Here is a 16,400-nt window from a genome sequence, read left to right as displayed (position 1 = left end):
TGTCACGCTGGTACTTCACTGTGCCTGTTGTGTATCTGGTTGGTTGGAGGCCGAAACCGTGGACCCTCCTGAAAGTGGCTTTCCCAGGTGGTGGTTTGTCCCAGGGTGGGTGAGGAGGGCATGCAGGGTGGCCCACAGGCTGGAGAGCAGCCAGAAAGCGCCTCTGCCTCCTCTCCTTCTCTCTGTGCGACTCACATGGTGCCCAGGCTCGAGTGCTTTGTTTTTGTTCAGTGGAAAATATTTCGTGGTTCACAACAGACTCATGTGACAGGGATAGACGTGCCAATCTCGGCTGTGGGTCACTTTTCCAGTTTCCCACCCATCTCTCTCTGAAGGGGCAAGTCTGCCTTGGACCAGCAGCAGGTATGAGCCAGGAGACAGAGCCCGGACTTCTCTGCAAAACCAGACCCCCCTGCCCCAACCCATTGGAAATTACTAAAAAGGAACCTGATGCTGCAAGAAGTGCGTTCTGGTCCTCACAGTGAAATGGAAGTAAACGGGGATGGTGTGGACAGCACTCGGCAACGCTCTGTGTGATGGCGCGTGCTTGGGGTGCAGGGCACAGCCAGCCCTGGGCGTGACCTGGGGCGCAGCCTTGACCCGCCAGTGAGCACCCTAGGTTGACGGTGTCCTGCTGCTTCTCTCCTAGGAACCCTCACCCAAAACGAGATGGTGTTTAAGCGGCTGCACCTGGGCACCGTGTCTTACGGGACGGACACGATGGATGAGATCCAGAACCACCTCGTGAACGCCTATGCACAGGTGAGCAGGCCCAGCCCTGCAAGTGTGCCCAGTGCTGCTGCGGTTGCTGGGCCTGGCACGTGTCGAGCTGCAACGTGGCGCCTTCCCCGGGGATGCCACAGCGTGGCTTTACACGCCACTCATTTATAAATCAGGCAAGAGTCTTGGGACTAATGTTAACAATTTCTGTATTGTATAAGCATAGGCTTAACCACCTTAAATCATTTGTTTGTATTAAATTTCCTTAGTGAACTATTTGTAAAATTACTCGGTAAACACAGTATTTTTAAGAATATTAAGTGGAATGCGGCAATAAATATGTTTCTTAATCCTTCTGTTTTTCTTCGTAGTCAGTAAGACTTCTTCATATTTTTAAAGATATATTTTAACCCTCTCAGTAAACAGAAGTAGACAACCTGATTTTTTCTGCCTTTCACTGTCAACGATCATCAGCGCACAGCTAACCTGTTTCATCTTAACCACTGTCCTTTAGCACGTTGGTTTGGACAGAGTACCACGTTAGTTCTTCTGTAAATATGCAGTCTGGATCTCTAATGGACAAGGATAGGTTTCTTAATATTTTTCAGAGCAGCCTTATAGGCCCTCTGAGTCACAGGAGGAGGAACGGTTTCTTCTGTGTCAGGATGCAGCCCAGTAGGTACAGCACTTGCTCTCCACGGGGCATCAGGGCTTGCGGTCCTCCCCATCCTTCAGGCTCCTGGTATTAGGGGTGTCAAGGCCACGGGTCCCCAGCACAGGCAGGGGCCACAGAGCAGGGCCGACACGGCCGCCTTCCAGCTCATGTCCTGCACATGGTGGCCGTGCTCACCCGTCTCCCTGCTGCCAGGCTGTTCACCTCCCGGCTTCTGCCCCGTGCGTGGTGGCCATGCTCATGGGTCTCCCTGCTGCCAGGCTCTCTGGCCACACTGCTGCTCATACCTGCCGAGGCCACTGTGTCCCCCCTTGCTTTTTCACAGACTGAACTGAACTCTCCTTGCCCTCTGCAGTTCTTCCTTAGAAGAACACAAAGTATGTTTTCAGCCTTATATTCAGTTTTGTGAAAACCATCTCTTTTTTTCTGTGAAGTGCACCAGTCTGGCATGTACTTTAGTTTTGAGATGCTGTCAAATGAAAACAGCCTTACCTGAGTGTGTGTGTATGATATGTATGATCAGACACTCCCAGAAGCACTCATCTGTGCACGAACACATAAAGTCAAGCACTTTATTAATTTGGATGTCATTCATTTTAATACAGAATATTTTGGAACCTAGAATATTTATTAATAGATAAAAACATTTTAATGGAAGACTACGTAATTTCCCTTCTTGTGATCTATGTCTAGATTAAGTAGTACCAGGTAACATCTTAAAAAAAAAAAACACCCTGTATTATCCATGAATATGATTTCAGTAGCTCCAAATAAGTTATTTTACTAGAAAAAATTAAAAGCAGAAAGGATGTCATATAGACACAGCAAGTAGTATCCCACCTAAGAAGAATCTTACAAACCTTTTTTAGTGAAAGCTATGTTCGTTGGCTGGTTATCCAGCTTTTTATGTGAAACGGATTTCTTCCTTGCCTTCTGGTTGTTAGTGTTAATGAGATGACGACAGTCTTAAGTCCACTGTAATGGAACACAAGTCTGGTGCAGCCTGATCGCGCTTACACCCTGGGATCCTGAGTGGAGTGAGGCGCTCAGCCTGGGTCAGCAGGAGCAGGGCCACTTGGCGGCTGTGTGGGCGTGTGGTCAGGATACGGTGTGTGGGGGGGCACAGGCTGGAAGGGACACCAGCTGAGCAGGGGGCCACCCCCTCATTAGCCGGCTTTGTGATTGACGGGCGGCTGGGAAGAGGAGAGGCTTTCCAGGGGCGTCAGGAGTTACCCTTAGGTTCCATGGAGAAGCATCTGATGGGCCTTGGGTCGGGGTCCTCCTGCGGTCCCACCCAGGAGGAGGTGAATAGGGTTGGCGAGGGGGTGGGGGCGGTGTGTCCAGGGCTGGCCGTCAAGAGGCGATTACTGTATCCAGTGCTCCTTGTCTGCAAACCAGACACTTAACTTCAGAGACTGATGCAAAGCCAATAAGTCCATAGTATTAAGGGAACCATCCTAAATGCTTTTTCCTGCTCTTAACCTCAGACCATTTTATGCACACGGTTTTTAAGGAGAAAGGAAAGCACTTGTGAGTCTTCTATTTGGTTCATAACTTTGTTCTTAGAAGTGGTGGATAAACAGGAATTGTTAAGGACTGGGCACATGCATGCCAGGCTGCCGTGAATCTACTAAAAGGAGACGGTCAGATTTTGAGTACCATAGCAAATATTTCGGTTACTGGACAACCGGGAAATGTCCAAGCACCCTGTGGCCCCAGGATCCCCAGGTGAGTCGTTGCCCCATGGGTCATGTGCAGGCGGCCGTCGTCCCAGCTGCTCTCGGGCCTGGCGTGGCCGTCTGTGACAGGCATGTGTGTGGATAACTCCAGTGTGTGCCTACTTGCCTCTAATCCTGTGACGTCCGTGTTTGCAGATGCAGTGTCAGGCTGGCGGAAGCAGCACTGCTTCAACTCCTCCGAGGAAAGCCCAATCGTCAGCACCCAAGGTGAGGAGGAGTGTGAGCAGCCGGGTCCACGAGGCCGTGAAGGCTGTTGCCCTGTGTCACAACGTGACCCCCGTGTACGAGGCCTGTGGCATGGCTGGCGAGACCGAGGTTGCCGAGGCAGACCAGGACTTCAGTGACGACAACCGCACCTACCAGGCCTCCAGCCCCGACGAGGTCAGTCGCCGAGGGCCACATCCCGGGCAGTCCCGCGGCACAGACAGCACCTCCCCTGGCTCCTCCCAGCTCTGCCAGGAGTGTTTGCTCTGTCTTTCTCGTCGGGTGAGGAAGGCTTGTCCGTGGTTTGCAGAATGGACTTTCACCACAGGCCAGCGCCCTCCTGGCCCAACCCCTGCCCTCACCCAGTCCTTGCAGGCAGGTGCCTTCTCATCCCAGAGTGCCCTGGGGTTGGGTCCAGGGAGGCGGGGAGCAGAGCCAGGTTGCTTGCTAATACCATGAGGTCTGCAGGCTGCGTCCTCCCATGTTCTCTCACCAAGGGAATCACCAGGCTTGCGAATCAAATCTCCAGGTATTTTGCTACAATTTAGGTACAGTATGTGTGTGTGTGTGCGCTCAGTCACTTGGTCGTGTCCAACTCTTTGCGGCCCGTGGACTATAGCCCGCCAGGCTCCTCTGTCCATGGGACTCCCAGGCAAGAGTACTAGAGTGGGTTGCCATTTCCTCCACCAGGACATCTTCCCCACCCAGGGATCAAACGCGCGTCTCTTCCATCTTCTGCATTGGTAGCTGGGTTCTTTACCACTAACGCCACCTGGGAAGCTCAGTTCTAGAAGTGCTGTTTATTCTGCAGGTGGGGCCAGCTCTTCTCCGTCCTGGAAATCCAGTAGGTCGTACCACAGCTGAGGCCCACCGCCCCAGTCGGTCCCTCTCCTGGTACTGCAAGCCGGGGTGTACAGCGCAGGGCCTGCAGCCTGTCCTGACTTCCTCGTGGTGAACCCCCAGTGGAGCAGCAGCTCAGGGCATTGACAGAGCTCCTACCACAGCTGTGTTTTTTTTTTAAAATTTTTGAAGCTCTCCTTACAGAGGTTCTTCCTTTTTTCTTAAACTGAAGTACAGCTGATATACCATCTCAGTTATAGGTGTACAAGGTAGACTTGCCTGGTGGCTCAGTGCTTCACAGTTTGTAAAGGTTATGCTCCATTTATAGTAACTAAAATGTTGGCTGTGCCTCCCGTGTTGTAGCCTGTTTTGTACTTAATGGTTTGTGCCTCTTCCCCGCCCCGTGGCTGCCCCTCCCCCTCCCCTCCCCCCACTGGTCGCCACTCGTCTGTTTTCTGCATCTGTGAGTCTGCTTCTCTCCTGTCACATCCACTGGTGTATGTGGCTTCCCCAGCAGGTCCAGCGGGAGCCTGCCCTGTGGCTCAGCCTTTGCCTTCTGTGAGTCTCAGTGCCTGTCTTCCCAGTAAGTGCTGGGGCGCCTGTGAGCTGGGATCCGGGCTGTGGTCAGCCGTGGGGACGCCCTGAAGCATAGCTGAGCCGTTGTGCAGAGCAGGGACCCAGGGCGTGGAGCACCGAGCCACCCTCGGGGCACACCCCCCGGCCCCACGTCCCTGGTGAGTGACGCAGCGGGCGAGAGCGCGGGGTCCCGTCCCTACGCCCCCGCTCTGCTTTACAGACCACATTGACCAGCAGGTGTGTAGAAACCGCTTTTCGACCAGAGCTCAGTCTGGCCTTTGGAATCACGCATGTCACCTGAAACACACGTCACTCATGGTCACCGTGGACGTGGGGCCTGGGCCGCGGAGGCGGGGGGTCAGGTGTCCAGGCTGCTGGCCTGGCCTTGGGTTGGCCTGGAGCGGATGCGCACCGGAGGGGAACGCCACCACTGTTTTTCTTGCAAAGAAGGAGTTACACTGTTCACATTCTAGCGGTCTAGAAATCCTCTCAAGTTCCATGTGATTACTTATTGAAAACATATTCTTTCCCACTTAGACCACAGATATTTTCCAAGGAAAATTTTATTGGAAGTTTTAAAAATCTTATATTACATGTTTACCTTATTACCTTCCAAAAATAAATACAAATTTTATTTAAAATACTTAGAATTTTTATCTTTAGCTTTTTGGGTTACAACATTTTTGGATTTTTTTTTTTTAAATTTTTGGAATTTTAAATTAGGAATTCACAATAGAGAGAGATTTCACTAATTTAAAGATTTCTAAAATTAAGTTAAAACTACTAACCTTATATTTAAATTTTTTATCTGAAAATTTCTTCCTACTTTAGAGAAATTGGACAATGATTAAAAATGGCAGGTCATTAAATAACCTCTAAGAAATCCCTAACCCATATTTTAAATCTGAAAATGAAAAGACTTGACTTCATCATAATTTTTAAAGCACTTTGTGGATGCAGTGTTTGCAGGTCCCTGGAGCCCAAGGAAAATCATCTAAACGGTTCATTATTTCACTTATTGAGCTTTGCTACAGTTAGGTTGACAGATGATGGCACTGTTTCCCAATCACCAAAATACTGTTTTAAAAGCATTTTTTATTGAATAAAGTGCTTAGAATATTGCACCCTGGAGCTTTTTTCAGGGAAATGGCTCAGTTGATGTTCTCTGCTTGCCCTCAGCCTTGACCTGTCAGCATGTGTGCAGTTAATAAGCAACCTTATCATTTAGGAGACTTAACCAGCTTCATATACTTGTGTCAACACCATACTCACAATCCCTAGGCTTAGGCTTTGCTTAGGCTCCTGTGTCATCTTAGTTTCAGAAAGTGTGACTTATTGAGTAGAATGTACTGGTTCTGAGTCTCTCATATTGCAGCAATTCTTCGTGTTCATTTTCCTGAAAAGAGCATCTTCTGCCTTACCTCTGCATGGGCACAGATGCATTTCTCCTGTTCCAGGAATGGCGTCTGGGGATTGACTTCAAGCCGGGAGAGGCTGTCCGAGGCACAGTCCCTGCACACTTACAGTGACGAGCGTGCTTGAAGCTGTCACGTGCAGCAGGGGCTGGGCTGTCAGAGCAGGAGTGATTTCGTATTCAGAACCTGCAGTCTACTTAGGCCCCGGTCGCTGTTTCTTATGATAAGTGATCAATATTTCATTTTCTCCAAGAGAGTAGAAAGTTTCGCTTGCCTGTCCCTTTGCCAGTACAGCCTCAGCATAGCAAACTCCCGCTTAGCAGACATATGTTCCAGAAATTCCTGGACATAGTTAAAACCCAGCCCTGGTGAGCTCTGTGTCCAGTGCAGCTGTGGAAGCTGAGCCCAAGCCCATGTCACCAACGGGCGCCACCAACTCAGCTCAGGGGCAGCGCCTCAGGCGCCAGGTCATCACCTCCACTGAGCAAGCCCAGCGCGACGTAAACCCAAGACCCCGGTCATTTCGGCTCAAAATGATCGATAGGTTGTGAGATTTTCAGTGACTTAAACCTGCGAACCTGCTGTTGTTAGTAACATTTTCTCCTTCACCTGTTTAAGTTCCGTATTAACTATTATTTCAGGGTGTAGCTATTTTTGTTCATGTGTACATTTCTGTGCAGGAATCAGCTGAAATTTCTGACAAACCATGAGTGGATTATTTACAAACAAAAGAATGACCGTCCTTAATGGCATTGCTTTTGATTTACTCCAATGTATGCAGCGTGCTGTAACTTTACACTCGTTTTATTGTGTGTGCTTATTGAAGCAGGACTAAATACGGTGTAGGATCAGCATGTTTATGGGGAACAGCTCCCCGTCTGTGACGTGAGTCCCCCTCCATGACCCTCAGGAGCAGGACAGAACACGAACCGCACAGCCTGCCCTGAGTATTGACTGGCAGCTTTTCCAGGTGGTCAGCTTGCACATTTTGTTCATAATTCTGTCAGATTATAGCAGTGATGGTAGTACTGCAATTGAAAATGAAGACGTGTCAGTGATCAGATTGTGATTTATAAGGAGCACAGTAGGAGAGGTGTCCCTGGAGTGTAGCTGGTGGCTCTGCAGATGCTAACATGGTAAAGGAGACTTCTCCTGAGCTTTTCAAGGACGACAGCACAGACATTGCTGAATAACGGAATTATAGCGAACGTTAATAACAAAATCTGTCCCACACTGGCTACTAGCGTGGAGAAGTGTGAGAGCATAAACAAATTGCCTGTGACAGTGATTGCCCAAGCATGTTACTAACTGTCCTGTGGATGAGATTTAGCTCAAGCTCCCATTTAAATACGTATTTTTCACACTTGCACTTTAATTATTTTGATCTTCATATTATTTTCAATAATCACATTGTTAGAAATGTCTAAAAGCCAAGTTAGAGAAGTAGTCATCCTTACGTGATCTCTTGCATCACTGACGGCATCCAGAGGGAGCAGGTAGGGGCAGCAGCTGCTCCAGCCCCCCCACCCCCACCGCCTCTCTGTGAGGCCACACCCCCCGCCCCCCCACCACACCTGCCCCAGCAGCTCTTCTTCTGTGAAGGCCCCGTGAGAAACGCCGCGCAGCAGCCGTGTGACACGAGACGGCAGCCCGGGAGGAGCCAGGGCCGTGGTCGTGCACCCCGAGAGGCTGCTCCCAGGTGCCCCTCGTGGGGGCAGTCGGCAGTGGGAAGCCCCGTCTCCACATCAAACCAGGACCACACCGACGGGAAGGAAGGGAGCAAGTGAAGCTGGTGTCCAACTAAAATGTTTAAGAGAAAGGCAAAACCAAAGAAAAGTAGGAGAAAGAAAAGATAAAGGAAAATATAAAAGTAATGATTGAAAAAGCAGTAAATTCAAAAGCTGATCCTTTGAAAATTAAATAAAATGGAAAAACTTGGCAAAAATAGTAAATAATACAAAACAGTGATTTCTAAGTAAACATACCCACCTAAAATTATGCATATGAAGGGTGTATAATAAACAGATGAGCTTACATTTTTAAAAGAGCATATTAAAACACAGCCCAAATGCTAATATTTTTTAAAACCTCTAAATATCCATGTTCAGGAAGAATACAGATAGCAAAATGGAGTGTAAGAACTACATAAAACCTCGGTAGACCAGAAAAAAAGAAGAAACAAAACTCTCTCCCTTTTTTCAATAGATAATGTGATTGTTTCCATAGAAAATCCCAAAAGCTCTGCTGAAAATTGAACTCTCTCCTAAGACTTAATAAGTGAGTTTACCAAAGTTGTATATTATGATATGCATATACAAGAATTACTCCTATTTGTATATGCCAGCAGTGAGCAGTTAAAAATTGAAATTTTTTAATGTGCCATTTATAGAGCACACACACAGAAAACTATGAAATGTTTAAGGATAGATCTGACAAAATACGTATAGGATTTGTGTGCTGGAAAGTGTAAGACAATGAAGAAAACTTGAGGACACTATATGTGAGAAATGTATTGTACACATGGATTGGAAGACTTTCTGTTACCAAGATGTCAGCTGATTTTTTATAAAGGTGCCATGTAAATCCATTACAGAAAAGATGATCAGAATAAATGGGGCACAGAACATTTGAACAGCCATTTGCAAATAGAGCCTGAACCAGTATGTCTCAGTAATAAGTAATAAAAATTAACTCAGATTGGTCATAGACCTAAATGAAAAACCAAAAGAATAAAATTTCTAAAAGAAAACATAGAAGAAAATCTTTGTCGGCTTGAGTTAGGCAATGATTTTGTGGGTCACAAACAGTGCAAGTTGTAAAAGAAAAAACTGATAAATTAGACTTCGAGGTAAAAATCCTGCATTCTTCAAGAAACATTGTTAAGAAAATGAAGACAAGCTACAGAGTTGTAGGATGTGTTTGCAAAATGCATACCTGATAAACGACCAGCAACTAGTACAGATAAAGAACTCACAAAACTCGATCATGAGAAAACAACCACTCAGTTTAAACAGAAGCAGAAAATTTGAACACCTGTGCCACCAAAAACAGGTGCGATCGCTGGCTGTGTGGAACCATGGAGCGGCCTGGGCGCTACTTTCGAGCGATGACATTTTGCTTGTGAAGAAGTGGCTAACCACGAACTAGTGACTCCTGGGGTGAAAATTTGGTTTTTACTCTCAAAGCCCAGATTACGCTGTATGAGCTCTTCACCCCCGTTTCTTCCAGGACCCAGAAGACTGCCTCACACAAGCCAGAGCTCAGACAGGGCTCCATATATTCTCTCCTGTCTTCAGTATCACATTGAGCTTCCCACTGTTCAACCACCTTGAAGAAGAGACTGTTTCTCCTTGGTTCAGGAGGTGTCTGTGGTGTCTGTCCCTTGGGGTAGAGCTCTGAACACAGCGGGCATCAAGGGTCTTCCCCGAGGCCATCATAGACCTCCTCGCTGTTGTCCAGCTCTGTAACCGGACGGTCATTTCTGCCACAGGTCTGAGTGGATCGTTGCCGCCCAGTCTGTGCGGGGCCTCCGGGGGCGCACTTGGCCACCAGAGCCTCCCCTCCTGACTGCCCGAGTCATGTGAAGAGCCTCCCCACCCTTGACTGATGCCCTTCATTCTGCGTTAGGAGACATTATGCTTTCAAACAGCATGTTTGTTTTAATTGCTTAATCATCTTTAGGAAGAAAATACGGTCAAACTGTCAGTACCTTAGAAATTTTCCTTCCTTTCACTGCTACATGTCACACCTCTGGATGTGAAGTTACTCCTCAAAGCCGTCTAAAAAGAACAGCACTAGTTTACTTCAGACATACAGAGAGCGCGGCCTGGACTCTGCGAGGCTGACTGTAGCCCCGAGGCTTGCCGAGGCAGGGTGGTGAAGCTCGGAGCCGGGGAGACCCTCTGCCCTCACGGGCCCCGCAGCCCCGCGCGTGTGGCCACAGGTGGTGGTGGCCGGGGTGCTGAGCCCGTGGCGAGGAGTCCTGCACGTTCCTGTCCATCCTCTGTGGCTGTTTGTTTACAGACCTGCTCAGAAATGTTAAGTTTTATCAGAGAGAGGCCCAGAGCTAAGCAACTGACATCAGAACAGTAACTAAAGTGTCTATCCTAAGTGTCTGTACCATTGATATCCTGAACACTTTTCTTCCTGTTGACAACAGACAGTTAAACTGCAGAATGCTCACTAAGAACAGCTACACGGATGCTAGGCTAGGTAGCAGAAGCCCAACTGATTTTTTGTGATAAATGCTACCTCCAAGGGGTTGTGAAACCAAGCATAAGCTAAATAATAAACAGATGTGAGTCACCAAATATAGAAACTTGCGTCCTGACTGCAGCGGGCCCAACGAGATGATAGGGTGTTCACAGGAAGATACAATTTATAGGTCAGGATATAATAGTAACCTTTCACTGCACAGACTGAAGGCGAACCTCGGGGTCCAGATCACGTGCAGATACAGAGAGGTTGTGTAGGAACGAGGAGTTTCACTTTCAGTTTATGTTTGCACTGGGCTGTGGAGTTGTTGATATGCCCCCTTTGACATGCCTCTGCTGATGTCCGTGTGTCCCTTTTGAATGCTGTAATTTGGGGAACAGCACTGATGCTCTAAATTATAGTCCTGTATCCTCATAGCATCTTGTTAGGGCCCGGCCTTCTATAGTATCTTAGTAACGCGCTGGAAATCCGGGGAAAGCAGGTTCTAATTTCAGCTCCACAGTGACTCACTGTGTCACGTTCACACGCTTGTGGACCCTGGAGTGGCCAGGGTCCCCTAGAAAGGCCTCAGAACAAGCAGGGCCAGCTCTGCCTCCTGGTAGCATCTCAGTGAGCTCACTGGCGCTGGCCTGACACCCTCCCCAACGGGGAGCGGTGGCCTCACCCCTCGCTGGTCCCCATGGGGAGCCTCACCCCTCACTGGTCCCCGCGGTGACCTCACCCCTCGCTGGTCCCCATGGGGAGCGGTGGCCTCACCCCTCGCTGGCCCCCGCGGTGGCCTCACCCCTCGCTGGTCCCCGCAGGTGGCCTCACCCCTCGCTGGTCCCCACAGGTGGCCCTGGTGCGGTGGACTGAGAGCGTCGGCCTCACGCTGGTCAGCAGAGACCTCACGTCCATGCAGCTGCGGACCCCCAGCGGCCAGATCCTCACCTACTGCATCCTGCAGACCTTCCCCTTCACGTCGGAGAGCAAGCGCATGGGGGTCATCGTCAGGGTATGCCTGCCCCTGCCCCGGTCAGGGTTGGCTCTGCTCACTGCAGGGCTGCTAAGGCTCCCTACAGGGCTTTATGCTTGTCCCAAAATTCAGACTGATAACTTATGCCCTAATGGTCGTGATTTGGAGCAACTTTCCTAAAACGACTAAGGCAGGGTGAGTACAAGGTGTCACTGGTGAGTTTTGAAATCAACTCGAGCTGCTTTGTTTTCCACTGCAGTAGCCACTGAAGAGTTTACCTGAAGACTGACTTATGACCGTAAAGTTGCTGTCAAATTTTTGGAGCAAATACCACAAATACATCTTGGATGTTGGCTAAACTAGAAGCTCATTCAAACTATGAAAATTTGAGAGGATTTCCCTTGCAGTCCCAGGCATATGTGCGTGTACAGGTTTTACTTCAAAAGCCTTAGCACAGCACCTTGCAAGCTGCCATCGTGGCCTCAGCTGCGGTCGGCCTGGGCGCCCAGGGAGGACACGGCCCTGCAAAGGGGGTGTTTGAGCAGCCCGCCTGGAGAGACGCGCTCCCAGGGGCTGCTGTCTCGGGCTGTTCCGTCTGGGCAGCCTCACCTGCAGGAGCAGCCTGGCCTCAGCAGGCGTGTCTCATTGCAGGATGAGTCCACAGCAGAGATTACGTTCTACATGAAGGGCGCTGACGTGGCCATGGCCTCCATCGTGCAGTACAACGACTGGCTGGAGGAGGAGGTATGCACTTGCTGGCATCTGCAGGTTCTTCATGCAGCGCAGGGCGTGAGCTGTGGGTACTCACTGGGGTCACTGGATGAACCGAGGTTCCAGTTTCAACCAGACATCAGTCAGCCCGTAGAGCAGAAGAGGTGGAAGAGCTGGTGATACGACACGTATTTGCTGTGTGAACAGCTGATGTTCGGGGTTTCGTGTGAATACACGTGGATATATGCAGGCAGGTCCTTATGAAGAATATTTTATGTTGGTAAAAAATAGAAAGCATCACTAATTAGTCACTAAAAAATCTGAAATAATATTGTCTTTATATCCAGAGTCATATTTTAACATGGTATTTATTTTGTAAACTAAATTATTACAAGATTTTAGTTAGAATTTTAATGTAATTCTAATTTGTACATAAGATTCACTTTAAACATGGAAAGTAAGACCCAGATATAACCAATCCTATATTTTCATCAAATTCTTCCTAAACAAGTATGATTTGTAATTGTTGTTCACATTTATGTGTTAATAAAAAGTTAGATTCAGAGGAGAACTAACCCCCTGAAGTCATGGGCATGACCCCCTCACTGTGCCTGTTGTTGCCGGGATCCAGTGCACCCCACCCCCACTGCATGCCTGGAGTCGGTCTGTCAGTCCAGGGACCACAGCCGACGTCCATGACGGTATTGGCAATATGAATCAATAGCTCCTCCAGGCACTGGATTTAATCAGGGACATGAATAAATTAAACTCCCTGAAGACCTAGTAAAATGCCATAAAAATTACTTTTGGTAATAATGATGTGCAATTAATTATAAAATCCTTGTTTAATTTATTTAGCTTTATGAGGTCAAATCAATAAATGTCTTGCAACAGACAGATAATGTCAGATTGTTTTTCACGAAGATAACTTTATTAAAAATCCTTTATGCGTTTATTTCCAACATTGTAGTTTCTTCCATCTACACATCTTTCGACCCCCACCCGCATCTTTGTTGTAGTACTATTGTTGTCTGAGAGCCTTCCGGTTTATTCAAAAGCCCGCAGGTTCTTGAAGCCTGAGTTTACAGGGGCTGTTCTGTGTCAGGGAGGCACCCAAGTGAAATTTTGGTTATAAACTTGTTTCCCAAATTTGAAAAACAAAACCACCAACACTTGCCCTTGTGTGGTGGAAAGGGCAATGGCGTGAGGCCTGCCCTGTGAGCACCTCCTCCGTGGACCGCGCTGGAGGTGCTGGGGGGCAGCTCCTTCTCCGATACCGCTCCACTGCCCACTCCTGCGGGAGGCCGTGACAGTGACTGCCGGGGGTTGCCGAGCCCATGGCGAGCCTGTGACCTGCCTGTGTTCTCCCAGTGTGGAAACATGGCCCGTGAAGGCCTGCGCACGCTCGTGGTGGCCAAGAGGGCACTCACGGAGGAGCAGTACCAGGACTTCGAGGTGAGCGGGGAGCCGCCCCTGGGGCCACCGTCACCAGGTGGGCAGGGCGTCTGGCCTGTCGGTCCAGCGTGACTCATGGCCCCGCCGTCATCCTCAGAGCCGCTATAACCAGGCCAAGCTGAGCCTCCACGACCGGACGCTCAAGGTGGCCGCGGTGGTGGAGAGCCTGGAGCGGGAGATGGAGCTGCTGTGCCTGACAGGCGTGGAGGACCAGCTGCAGGCAGACGTGAGGCCCACCCTGGAGATGCTGCGCAACGCCGGCATCAAGGTACAGCCCGGGAGTGTTCCCCGAACCAGGTACCCCCGCCCCCAGGTACCCTGCCACCCACAGCAGTGGTCCCCCAAACCAGGTAGCCCGACCCCTGGGGTACCCTGCCACACACAGGAGTGGTCCCCCAAACCAGGTACCCCCCGGGGTACCCTGCCACACACAGGAGTGGTCCCCTGAACCAGGTACCCCCCCGGGGTACCCTACCACCCACAGGAGTGGTCCCCCAAACCAGGTAGCTCCCTGGGGTACCCTGCCACCCACAGGAGTGGTCCCCCAAACCAGGTACCCCCTCGGGGTACCCTGCTACCCACGGCAGTGGTCCCCCGAACCAGGTAGCCCGCCCCCCGGGGTACCCTGCCACGCACAGGAGTGGTCCCCCGAACCAGGTAACCCCCCCGGGGTACCCTGCCTCCCACAGCAGTGGTCCCCTGAACCAATACCCTGCCCCGGGGGTGGTCCCCTGGAACTCAGCAACCTGTCCCCTTGGGGTGGTCCCTTGGAATTCAAATAAGATGGAGTGTGGGAGGGTCTGTAAGCAGAGGTCTCTGCATGACCCTCAGAGAAGAAACCAGCACATCCGGAAGCTTCCGAGTCCCCAGCTGGACGCCCATCCGCAGAGGTGCGGGCAGTTCCGTGCCGCCCCCAGTTCGCAGGCACTCCCAGGGAGGGCTGGTTGCCCCCTGGCCCGGCCCGAGCTGCCTGCACTGCAGCCTGTACCCACTTTGGGGGTCTCCCATAAACTGCACAGCGCTGCCTGCTGACCCACAGACCGGCTGGCTTCTTGGCGGTTTGTCCTCTTCGGGTCCGGGAAGATGAGGGCTTTGGCTGTAAGCTTCAGTTTGTTTTCTTGCCTTCCGTGCTCTCACTGAAGCTGAAGTGCAGTTATGGGGGGCAAGAAGCATGCTGCCTCAGAACAGGCCCTCCACTTTTGAGAACTGTACTGAAGAGAAACGCTTGTGTCTTGCTGGACCCGAGAGCACACTTGGGGGAGCTGTCGGGACACAAAGCCGTGCCAGCGTCAGACAACAGTGCCCTCGGCACAGCTCGAGGAGGGCGCCGTGACAGCACAGAGAGACACAAGAGGCCCCCGCCCGCTGAGGGGTACTGTGGGGCCCCCGTGGGGGTCCAGGCTGCTGTCCAGGTGGGAGTCAGAATTAGAGAGAGCGGCTCGGACTCTGAGCGCTGAACCAGCCTCAGCCCGTCCTGCCAGGAAGCTGGGTGGAGACGTGAGACGGGTTCAAGCAGACAGCCTGCCTGTTCACCGTGTTTCTTCCTGAGTTCCGCCCAGTCCAGCTCTCGGGTGTCATCCTGGGTGGTCTTGGGTAGAGATGTGGGTGTCTGCCGTAGCTGCTCCCTGAGCACTGGAGAAGGGCTTGGTGAGGTTCTGCCCTTGTTCCTCCCCTTTTTCCATCTGAAGATGAAGACTCCGTTGTCCCGTCCCGTGGAAGGATGCAGTTTCAGCCCATCCTCTGAGCATGAGCCATGGCGCTCGCAGGGCACGGTCACCAGATTGTTGGGAGCGGGGCTTCTTGTTCTGTGGCTTGTTTCCAGCCATGTCCAACCAATGTTACTTAGATCTAGGCTCAGTAAGGTGAATCTAAATGTGTAACAGAAATAAAAACACAAATCCTCAGACACTGAAAAGAGCCACTGGAGCAGAGAGCCAGTATACTGTGTAAGTTTGTGTCCTGTGCCCCAAATTCATGCTTATGTGTGATACATAAGACACCTAAAAAATTCAGATGATAGAGACTACTGATATTATGGAAAGTATGTATAAACCATTCTGTTATGTATAAAGTGTGCTGATTTTGCTCTCTTTTCAGGCTAGGGAGATGCACACACTAATATGTGCATGTGTGTGTTATTTATAAGTAAGAGTGGTCTCAGGAGTTCCTTGGTCACCTAGTGGTTAGGATTCTGGGCTTCCACGGCCCAAGTTTAGTCCCTAGCCAGGGAACTGAGATCCCACAAGCCACAGGGTGCAGCAAAAATTAAGTAAAATAATAACAATAATAAATGGGCTAAATCTTTTTCATGGTCTTGTTCAACATGCCTTATTTGGCACAAACAACTTCTGGCTTAACCACTGCCCATCTACCCCTCTTGAAGCCCAGCTTTCAACTTAGAAGCTCACAGGTCAGACAGGAATCTGGGGTCCTCAGCTCTGCAGACCCCCAGCCCTGTGGTCCTTAGTCCACAAAGCTCATGCCCCGAGTCCTTTGCCTGCCCCGGCCCCAGCTGCCGCGTCTGCACGTTACTCTGCTCTTGCCATTCCCATTAGCACATCATCTGAGACGTTCTGACTCCATCATCACAGTCTCCGGTGCACGGAGCAGTGACACTAGGTACACTTGCACTGCCGCCGCCGCCTGCCTTCACTCACCACATTGTCAGGGTGAAGCTGCCCCTGGGCTGCCGGCTCTCCCGCCCGTAGCCCAGCACCTGCCGGTCCATTGGTCTCTATGAGCCCGACTCCTCTAGGGATTGCATTTAGGCAGGATCAGGCAGTGTTTGCCCTTGGCAACTGGTTTGTTCCACCCAGCACAGTGTCCTCGAGGTTTGCCTGCACTGTAGCAGGTGTCGGAGGGACCACACTGGGGTTCTCCACCATCCATCCGTGGAC

The 16,400-nt window shown here is 50.4% G+C and overlaps 1 protein-coding gene across 7 annotated transcripts in view; it reads left to right on the top strand.

Moving 5' to 3' along the window:
- The window catches only part of ATP9B (ATPase phospholipid transporting 9B (putative)), a 166,296-nt gene that overhangs the window by 129,398 nt on the left and 20,498 nt on the right, over positions 1-16,400 (top strand). For 6 of the 7 annotated variants that reach the window (XM_061131110.1, XM_061131109.1, XM_061131113.1 and 3 more), the window contains 6 exons: positions 650-762; positions 3,268-3,513; positions 11,215-11,376; positions 11,989-12,081; positions 13,420-13,503; positions 13,601-13,771. In XM_061131110.1, coding sequence (XP_060987093.1) covers positions 650-762; positions 3,268-3,513; positions 11,215-11,376; positions 11,989-12,081; positions 13,420-13,503; positions 13,601-13,771 — 869 coding nt within the window. The remainder of the gene's footprint in view (positions 1-649; positions 763-3,267; positions 3,514-11,214; positions 11,377-11,988; positions 12,082-13,419; positions 13,504-13,600; positions 13,772-16,400) is intronic. The other variant, XM_061131112.1, reaches the window with a different exon arrangement.

Source organism: Dama dama, chromosome 27, assembly GCF_033118175.1.
Source record: "Dama dama isolate Ldn47 chromosome 27, ASM3311817v1, whole genome shotgun sequence".
Taxonomy (NCBI): domain Eukaryota; kingdom Metazoa; phylum Chordata; class Mammalia; order Artiodactyla; family Cervidae; genus Dama; species Dama dama.
Note: the sequence above shows the minus strand (reverse complement) of the source record. Positions and strands in the feature narration are given on the sequence as shown.